The sequence below is a fragment of the Sinocyclocheilus rhinocerous genome, unplaced genomic scaffold (assembly GCF_001515625.1).
Source record: "Sinocyclocheilus rhinocerous isolate Xijiao unplaced genomic scaffold, SAMN03320098_v1.1 scaffold278, whole genome shotgun sequence".
Classification (NCBI taxonomy): domain Eukaryota; kingdom Metazoa; phylum Chordata; class Actinopteri; order Cypriniformes; family Cyprinidae; genus Sinocyclocheilus; species Sinocyclocheilus rhinocerous.
Window position 1 is genome coordinate 771,789 of NW_015664178.1, and position 10,198 is coordinate 781,986.

The 10,198-nt window shown below is 35.2% G+C and overlaps 1 protein-coding gene across 2 annotated transcripts; it reads left to right on the forward strand.

The window, feature by feature from the left end:
- The first annotated feature begins 2,275 nt into the window (after nt 1-2,275).
- LOC107729656 (endophilin-B1-like) lies at nt 2,276-9,462 on the forward strand. Of its 2 annotated transcripts, XM_016540301.1 has the most exons (10): nt 2,276-2,518; nt 3,406-3,547; nt 4,299-4,427; nt 4,661-4,794; nt 5,546-5,638; nt 6,676-6,699; nt 8,183-8,272; nt 8,413-8,513; nt 8,603-8,825; nt 8,898-9,462. In XM_016540301.1, the coding sequence occupies exons 1-10, from the start codon at nt 2,456-2,458 to the stop codon at nt 9,003-9,005; spliced, it is 1,107 nt and encodes a 368-aa protein (XP_016395787.1). In that variant the 5' UTR covers nt 2,276-2,455; the 3' UTR covers nt 9,006-9,462. The 2 variants fall into 2 exon arrangements, with proteins under 2 accessions (XP_016395787.1, XP_016395788.1); XM_016540302.1 differs by lacking the exon at nt 6,676-6,699 and having other exon boundaries at nt 2,280-2,518.
- The last annotated feature ends 736 nt before the right edge of the window (nt 9,463-10,198 follow it).

Here is a 10,198-nt window from a genome sequence, read left to right on the forward strand (position 1 = left end):
CAGGATATTCAGTTACTAGGTTACAAGCGCAGATGCTGCAGAGACCAGAAACAAGGTAGGGGAGAAAAAATGTAATAAACTGTTACAAACTTAAACACATTTTTTAAATTAATTACGAAACAGCATAAAAATTACACATAAAAATTCACGAAACCCTCTGTTGGTGAGTTCTTGTTTTTGTTTATGCCAAATCTGTTCAAGCCAAGCCAAGCCAAGCCAAGTCAAATTTGTTTGTATTTTGGATATCACTTTTGTTTAATAAAAGCTGCGCTTGGGTTCACTACGCTCACCTCCAGTGGAATCGTTACAAATATATACCACACATGCCAGAAGTCTATACCTGGTCTCTATAAGTGATGATATCATGGACTTGTTTATGAAAGTAAATATTTGGGACTGTAGCAATAATAATAATAATAACAAATAAAACATTATTTAATAAATATAAATAAAATGTAAATACACTTTTCCAGGATCTCAGAATATTATTTTTTTGCAAACATAGCGTGTTTAAATACGGTCCATGTCCACAACTTTTGGCTTTGAATCTGTGGGAGAAGAACATCAGTATCGTCAGAAATGAACTTACGGGCATGTTTATCCGAAGCGATCTCCTTTTTCTTGATTTTTTCTTCTCATCTTTCTTCTTAGAATCCATTGCAGTGCTGCCCATTTCCCAAAATAATGTTTTGTTCTTTGGCAAAGGCTTATTTAACGCTGGAAACGAGAACAATATCCATTGCTCCTTTATGGGAGCAACAGAATAATAATTTTCAGTAATATTAAAAATATATATATTTTTTAATTTATCAGGCTCTCATTCAAAATAATATTGGATTCATTTCTGTCGGTGTCTGAAAAAAAACCTTGCGCACGAACAGAAAAGGTGAAGAGTATGAGACGCTCTCCGGGTGTCTGTGTGTGGAAGCATCAGTGCGCGTGTGTATCGAGCTTGGCGAAACCCGCGCTGCATCCTCCTGTCAATAAAATGACGTAGCGTCCAAGGGGCTGGGTTAGGATTAATATATTCAGTTACTACGGTTACAAGCGCGGATGCTGCAGAGACCAGAAACAAGGTAGGGGAGAACTGTTTCAAACTTTAAACAATAAGTCAATTATAAAACAGCAAGAACATATGTATGTACATACATACATACATACATGGTTGAATATACACACACACACACAAGAACATGTATGTAAATATATATACACACACACACACACACACACACACACAAAACATTTAACTGTTTGTTTATATATAAAACGTGAAAAAAAAATATATATATTATAAATAAAAAACTTTATATAACTTGCTCCAGTTAATATGTAACAGCTTGCCTGCCTGACCTTTATGAAAAATATGCATGTCCTGATAACCTTTCAGTTAAAATCATCAGTTAATATCTTTCTATATTTATCAATATATAGATGTAATAAAAGACCTGAAACCCCTATTTAAACAACAAGTATTGGGTTGAATATTAACATCTATAAATAAACTTGACATTTAATATGACGTGATTCATTTTATTTGAAGTATGCCAAAAGTCAAAACCCTCCTTGATCCTTTCATTTCTCCTGTTATTAAACTCTTATCTCTAAATTACAGGCAGGTGAGCAGAACTCAAACGCATTAATTAAGAACACTGCTGTTGTTACATGCTGCCATCTAGCGATGATAACGTTGCTGTGAGATGAAAATACTTATTTCACAGAGGAAATATTGCTTTTCACACTGAACAACAAACTAAAAGGTCATTTAAAGGTCAGTATTTAAGTATTAGCACATATAGGCTAACTTTTAATGTTTTTTTTTTTGCTTCACACCATTCAACACGTCAATTAAAGCAGTTGATGTCAGTCAGTCAGATAGATAGATAGATAGATAGATAGATAGATAGAAACAACCCTCTATCCTCTTGCATTCTACTCTGTTGGCCCGTAGAGGGCGCTATACACATATAAACACATAGACGCACATCTTGATTAAAGTTGAACTAACTACAAGAGAAAAGAGCTCAGCATACAACTTCTCAAAATAAAAACATGCTACCCAAGTCTCAAAACTGAAGCAACAAGTCTGACTCACTATGGCAGTCTGGCCCTTCGAACACAATATCCCGGATCTCTGTGCAACTCGACAGAATATATTAATGAAAATGATTCAGTGAAAATTCCCGACAGCGTTTTGTTTCATATAATGTTCATGATATTAGGACCCATATGCTGATAGCGGACACTTCTCGTGGTCCAGGTCCGGTTCTGGGCACGCAGTAATCAGATCTGTGGGTGGTTCTTCCTCTGCTCCGCCGGCTGTTGCTTCAGTCATACTTTCACAAAAAACCTGGGCGGTGTAATAAAGGATCAAATTGATGCCATCACATTTGTTTACACCATCCAGACGTGCGCGCTCACTTTTAATAAATAGTTTTATATAGAAAAGTTCAAGATGGATTTTAACGTGAAAAGACTGGCAGCGGACGCTGGTACTTTATTCAGCCGGGCAGTGCAAGTAAGTGCTAATTCAGATTAGTAACGATGCTTAAAGTTTTAAATTAAGTTTTACTTCAACGCTTTGATCCTAAACACTTGCGTTTTGGGCCATTAAGGCGCTTTAAGAGAAATGTCATGTATATCACGCCGCATTTCTGTATCTGTTTCTCTCTTATCCAGGGCCTCTCTTTCTCTCTCGTGCTGTAAATCTGTTTTGTTCAGCGACTTCGCATTACAGGCTTATTTTTTTATTTTACTGCAAAATCAAACATTAAATGCTCAGTTATGTCTTCTAGGCATGTATACTTTGTTATATGGCCAAAATACACTGATGTTTTCACTTTTTGTCCAGGTTCAGTTTGTGATGCTAACGCTAACTGGCTAAAGCAGAGTTTAATCCGGCAGACCTCAGCACATCCACACACAAAGGCTGTGTCTTAAAACCTACCGAGCTGTCTAGCTAGACAACATTTTTAGCCATCAACATAGAGATTGTCATGTTTGCTGATGACGTGGATAAAAAAAGAAAGAAAAAAAAAAAAAACACGCTGATATGACGGCCAAAAAACGCTGCTACTAGGATTTGAGTCACAACCACTCACATAACACTCTGCAATAACAAACACCTCAGTGTGTTTATCAAGTGTGAAGTGTCAAACACTTTATATGCCTGTTATTGTGAGTGTAATTTTAAAATTAGATAAAAGTTTGGACATTTCCTTTCATTTAAATCTGTTGGTGTGTAACTACATCAAAAAGTTTAACCTTAGAACGTGTTACAGTAACAACACTAAATTTGTTTGAAGTTACCTTGTTTCAGATATTTTTGACAGTAATATTGGCAAAGTATGCTCCTAAAAAAACAACAACAACAATAAAATAAAAATCTGTTGTCTTTACAAACAGTTCACAGAAGAAAAATTCGGCCAGGCTGAGAAGACCGAGTTGGATGCACATTTGGACAATCTCCTCACCAGAGCTGAAAGCTCTAAACACTGGACAGAGAAGATTTTGAAGCAGACAGAAGTGTTACTGCAACCAAACCCAAGTAAGATCCTTTCAGTGATTAGACGATTCATTAGCGATGACATCTGAATCTAATTAGTTAGGTTTCTAGGACTTTCTAATATTTATATGTTTTCATGGTACAATTTAATTACTATTTTTCTCTCACAAGGTTCATCTTGGAAACCATTGTTTAATCTTTTCTTCATAGTGTTCAAATCTCACAGCAATGTCAGAAACTACAGCTGCTCTCCTCACTATGCTGCCACACCACTTTAAAAAAATCAGCAGGACAGAGAAACAGAGAGGGAACAAACAGCTGATCAAAACACAGAACTAGCACGCACACCTGTCTACTCAATCACATCTGGAAAATTACACTCCTTTACGCTTCTTTTTGTATTTAGAGGTTATTTTTCCATTATTATTATTATTATTATTAATAGTCTTGTCATACACTGAAAAAGGGAAGTCTTAACATCTAAATTAATAGATTTTAAGTTAAAAATATTATTGAACACCACTGAATCTACCTAAATACGTCAGGTTACACCAATGAGACTGAAGTTCTGTTTGATCAGGTAAAAATAGCTCTGTAAAGTAACAATTGTACCATGTAAAGTATCACTTTTTACAGTGTACTCATAAATATTTGAATCAGTCTTCATATGCAAACAAAACCTTCATATTTTAATACAAAATCAGTGAATTAAAGAGTTGTGTATGTGGCATTGATCCATAGTCCTAATATGTAACATAGGTTTGCATTGTAATGTTATTGTCTGCATTTTCAGATGTCAGAATAGAAGAGTTCTTGTATGAAAAACTGGACAAAAAGGTGCCAACACGGATGAACAACCATGAGCTTCTGGGTCAGTCCATGATTGACTCTGGGAATGAATTTGGGCCTGGAACGGCCTACGGTAAGCATCAAACACAAGGGCAGCATAGTGCCCTAATTACCCATAGTACTTCATTCAATAATAGTAGTCCCTTGCTGTGTGCCAATGCCCCATTTCCTCTTGCTTGAACGTAAATGCCTAAAACACTAGTAGTCTGTAAATCAGATGTGAAAGCCTATTTATTGTTATGAGAATACCCTCTAGACATCTCATAATTTTGTTAAAATATTGATTCGGTCTGTTTCTGTCCACAGGAAACGCTCTGATAAAGTGCGGCGAGACGGAGAAGCAGATCGGAGGAGCAGAGCGAGAGTTCATTCAGAGCTCTGCTATCAATTTCCTCACGCCTTTCCGCAACTTTTTAGAAGGAGATTTCAAGACTATATTGGTGAGATCAGGCAACCCTAACAACACATGGATTTCTTGAACATATTATTCTTAAACGTTGCTATGTGTGCTAGCATTCGAAAGTCTAGGGTCAGTATGACTCTAAAAAAAAAACTATTATTCAGCAACAATGCATTAAATTGATCAAAAGTGACAGTAAAAACTTTTACATTGTTACGAAAGTTTCTATTTCAAATGAATACTGTTGTTTTCACAAAAAAATAAGCAGCACAACTGTTTTAAACATTAATAATAATGAATGTTTTTTGAGTAATAAATCAGCATATTAAAATGATTTTTGAAGGATCATACAGAATAAATTATATTTTAAAATATATGAAAACAAATTTTAATATGTACTAATATTTAACAACATTACGGTTTTTACTGAATCTTACTGCATAAGAACCTTCTTTCAAAAACACAAAAATCATACTGAGATTAAACTGTAAATTAAAACTGAGATGCGTACAATTTTTGTACCACATATGGATCAGCTTTGTAAATATTGGATTTAATGTTTTTTTTTTTTTTTTGCCATTCAGACTACAAAAAACTAAATAAATTTGAATCAGATACACTAAAAAAGACAAGACCAATTCTGAAAAAAACCTATGGTTCATTGTGTTCTTAAGAGGTCAAAAACCATCCAAACGTATGTGAAGCTGCAACAGGTTTAACTTAAAGAATGTCTGAGTTTTTAACTACAAAAATTTAACTTCAACAAACCAAACACGTCTGCTTCTCTACAGAAAGAGCGCAAACTGCTTCAAAACAAACGACTGGACCTTGATGCTGCAAAGACCAAGCTAAAGAAAGCCAAAATGGCTGATGCCAGAGCTCTGGTGAGTTATTATTGCTTATTTAAATATGACTTAATGTCAGTGATTTTCCTATTGAACTTCTTTACAAATAAGCTACCGCCTAGACAACTAGTAATCAGAGATCTCCTCTAAATGCAGCTCTTCGCTGTCTCTTGTTTTTGCGTCGGCACACGGTAGCCCCTCAGAACTACCCCTCCTCCAGGGGACGCTGGCTATGTTGCCAATTTCTCCTTCATGGTGAATTTCCTCCATGTGAAGTGGCTGAAGGTTGGTCTGTGTGTCTTTCACTCGAGTGCCAAGCACTGTTCTGCTTCAGAAGGGCCACCTTTAAGACGTTAGTTCCTCTTTAAGCTGTTGATTAAGCTCTTTTGTCCCGGATATTAGCAGCATGTGTGTGTTCCCAGGTTCCTATTTTGTTGTGCATATAGAGTTTGGAAAGAGGATATCTATGTTTGCTCAACATCGTGATGACATTTCAAAACTGCTCATTGCCCTTGGCCCCAGTTTCACAAGAGAAGTAAAGAAGTGCTTCAAGATCTCCTCATGACCGGCACTCAACCTACACACACATATATATATATATACCCACTTAAACACATTGGTACCCTAACAAACAGCGGCCCTCTTTCAAAATGGGAAGTGTTTAGTTTGCTTAGATTCGCTGTGAATTTCGCAAGTCATTTTTCTACAAATAGTCCATGTTTCCTGCAGCAGTGATTTATGTTGAATCCTTAATCATGCTAACCATAGTTTTTAACAAAATACCATGTTATATTTATTATTACTATGTTAAAATTGTGTTAACTTGGTATTAGCGTCACTTTCATCAAAATAAGAAATTAGAATGACTCTGAAAGTGTCTTATTTGAAGGACATCACATGATTTTAAAAAATGTTTTAATCGCAATAACTAGTACGGTAATAACTATGGTATTTTGGTGGAAACTTGGGTTACTGTGCTAAATTTTCCTCAGTGATGTTAGCTGCTATTGGATGTTTAGTGTTAACGCTCAGGTCTGTCTCTAAATGTATTATCGCTGTTTTCAAATGCTGTGCAGATGTGGGCAGAGGAAGTGACGAAGGTAAGAAGAATGTTCTGCCGCGCTAATGTGAAAACTGCAAACTGTGTCATGATGAGTTTCTCTCTGCAGTGAAAAACTGAAAATAGACTAGTTGGACTACATTGCCTAATGTTTCGTTTCCAACATTTTGTGTTAACAAAGCTTTTTTTGTGCATGTGATTTTTACGTTTCCACTTTCCAGTGTCATACAAGATTCCCCAATGCATGATCAAAAACAGCTAAATATCCTGTTCTAGGTAATCAAAATAACTTTTCTTTAAAAATGAATGAGCTATGCTAGTAGGCTAAGGTGTTAGCTTGCTAACCGAAGGCAAACTGAAAACACAGATGCAAGGTCATCACAAGGGATCTTGCATGACACGGACTTTACTGAAGTTTCTTTTAATATTTTATGACCACACCAGTATTATTTTAGTATTTTTTTTAGTTAATAATAATTTGACATTTTAATTGTTTTATCTATATTTTCATTTTAGTTTAAGTTTTAGTAATTTTTGTCATTTTTATTAGTTTATTATTATAGTTAATAATAATTTGACATTTTAATTGTTTTATCTATATAATATATCTATATTCATTTTAGTTTAAGTTTTAGTAATTTTTGTCATTTTTATTAGTTTATTATTATTTATTTTTTTATTATTCTTTAACTTTAATTACTTTTGACCTCACCAGTATTATTTTATTATTCTTTTAGTTAATAATATTTTGAATTTTGAATAGTTTTTAAGCATATTTTCGGTTTTCACGTTGTAATTTTTGTTTTTTGTCATTTGTATTAGTTTATTATTTTTTATTACTCTTTTAACTTTAATTACTTTTTTCAGTTTTAGTCATTTTAGTACTTATGTTATAACTTAAAGTTATTTTATTTCAATTAGTTGCCATGTAGCATTTCTAATTTTCATTGTAATTTTTTTTTGTTTTTGTTTTTCATCTAATATTTTATTTAATTTCAGCTTCATTTCATTACTGAAAATGATATTTAGTTGTTTATAGTTAACAACATACTGCATCCAAAATCCCCATATTTCTTATATTATTGCATTAACTTCATAATCTCAGTCAGCGGAAGCAATGTGTCATCTGCATATTTTCCACTTACTTAAAATGCGTATTTATACTAAGGAAGTACACATATTTGGACACGGGTTAGAGATACAACTTCTCTAAGAGGATTTATACGGAGCTTCCTTAATACCGACTAGCTGACTGCTCATCTATCAACTAGTTGATTTTGAAAATGCATAGTTTTTGCACATCGCTAGCAGACTCCTGAAGATTGGTTTTCTCTTTAAAACCGGTCAACAATATCTGTATGAAAACACACTGGCTATTTTTTCAGTTCCCAGTTGCTTTGTCCTCTTTAAACAATGTGATGTCTTTTAAGTGCATTAGTTGTGATGAATCTCGTATCATCCACAATTGTGTAAGTTTTATGTAAGTGAAACATTCCCTGACTATCTCTCTCTCTCTCTTTCAGGCCGAGCAGGACCTGAAGTTGACACAGAGTGAGTTTGACAGACAGGCAGAGATCACCAGGCTTCTTCTGGAAGGAATCAGCAGTACGCATGTGAGCTCATCTGAAAACCTGCCGCCCACTGGGCCGCCTGCCAATTCAATTCTCACAACCCTTCAGTTTTATTCTACAATCCCAAGGTCTGATCTATAACAAACCACATCATCTCTCTCCCAACCTTTTTTTTGTCCCAGGCCCATCATCTCCACTGTCTTAATGACTTTGTGGAGGCTCAGATGACATATTACGCCCAGTGTTACCAGTACATGGTCGACCTCCAAAAGCAGTTGGGAAGGTAAGTCATTTTTTATCAGTGTATATTTCTTCTTTTTATAATAATTTAAATATTTATATAACTCATCTGGACTTTCTTTTTCCCTCCAGCTTCCCTTCGGCTTTCTCTTCCAACAACAACCAGTCAACAGCCAGCGCCGCAGCCAGTGTCTCTGTACCCATCCTGCCGCTCTCAGCCCCTCTTCCTGCCACCACAACCAATGCGTCTTCAGGTTTCACCGAGCTGCAAAACTTCAGCGGGAGCCGTAAAGCGCGGGTGCTCTACGATTACGATGCCGCAGGCAGCAACGAGCTCTCCTTATTGGCCGATGAGGTGGGCGGCCCATTTTTATTTTGTACAACAGTCTTATGGTTTGAATTCCCACTAACTTGTCTCTTATTTCAGGTGATCATGGTGAGCAGCGTTCCAGGCATGGACTCTGATTGGCTGATGGGTGAACGTGGAAATCAGAAGGGAAAAGTGCCCATTACTTATTTGGAGCTACTAAATTAAGAGAAAAAAAAAACAAGTGTTGTTGGAAACAGAAACGTATAGTGTATTCCAGCTGTGCTGCGTACCGTATATGCAACCTTGACATCTTGTGCTGCTTACATGCAACAGTATTTTATTGGATGTGACATCTGGCAGTCCCAGAATGGGAAGAGGTTCTAACCGGACAAGTGTTCACAAATGAATTAATGCAGAATATTTTTTTTAATGCTTTTGATGTGACATGCCTATATATTATACAAAAAAAGCAAAACAAGCAAGAGTGTCTTAGAGTATTTACATGTGTTTACAACAAGAAAGTGTTAGTCAAGTCACCTTTATTTATATAGCGCTTTATACAATACAGATTGTGAAAGCAGCTTTACAGTGTTAAACAGAAAAAACATGTGCCGATAATGCAAGAGCACAATAGAAAACAGTCAGTTTATCAGTTAAAAAGACTGATTGTCATTTTCCTGAATTTTTAAGTGGTTTCCACTATGTACATGAACTCATTTCAGGTTCTAGAGCATTTTAAAAGCATTCATGTAGAGGTGGAGACGTAAATATACCATAATTTATTTTCAGGGTCTCATATACAGCCCAGCCATCTTCTGCGGTTTACATTTCTCTTTGTGTTAAAAGGTTGAGCACACAAAGAAAATGCTTTATTTGCACGCAGACAGCCTTTCTTGTTATGCATTATGAAACTGTGTCTTTATATACTTCAAACCACATTAAGCATACATCTAGTTACAGAACTATTCATTTCATGATAAAAACAAAATCTATTTACTGATAACAGTACTTTTTTTATACCTATGTGCCTTACATTTGTCTTGGAATTGATGTTTTTAAACTCTTTAAAGCAAAAAAAAAGACATTGTTGAGAGATGAGTGCTAATTTTATGCATATTGTGCCACCCAATATTTAATAAAAGCACAATTTTTTTGTTTACTCTGACAGTATAACTACAAAAGCACAGGTTATCGAACTGCTTAAATTCTGCGATTACTAACATAGATTTATAAACAATGTTTTTGTTACATAAAAATGTGTTGACTTTTTACTCTTGTTTTGATTTTGTCTCGTCTCATTTCATGTGCTGTTCAGAATATGTGTTTAATTCTTTCTGCAGTATACTTAACAGAGTTAATAAACTTGAGATGTTTTTAACTTCAAACCATTGCTTCTGGCTAAAATACAGGTCATCTGT

Coding starts and splice junctions, on each gene's coding strand:
- LOC107729656 (XM_016540301.1), top strand. CDS start 2,456: ATGGATTTTAACGTGAAAAGACTGGCAGCGGACGCTGGTACTTTATTC. Junction 6,700..8,182: donor GGGCAGAGGAAGTGACGAAG/GTAAGAAGAATG, acceptor TCTCTCTTTCAG/GCCGAGCAGGACCTGAAGTT. Junction 8,826..8,897: donor TCTCCTTATTGGCCGATGAG/GTGGGCGGCCCA, acceptor CTCTTATTTCAG/GTGATCATGGTGAGCAGCGT.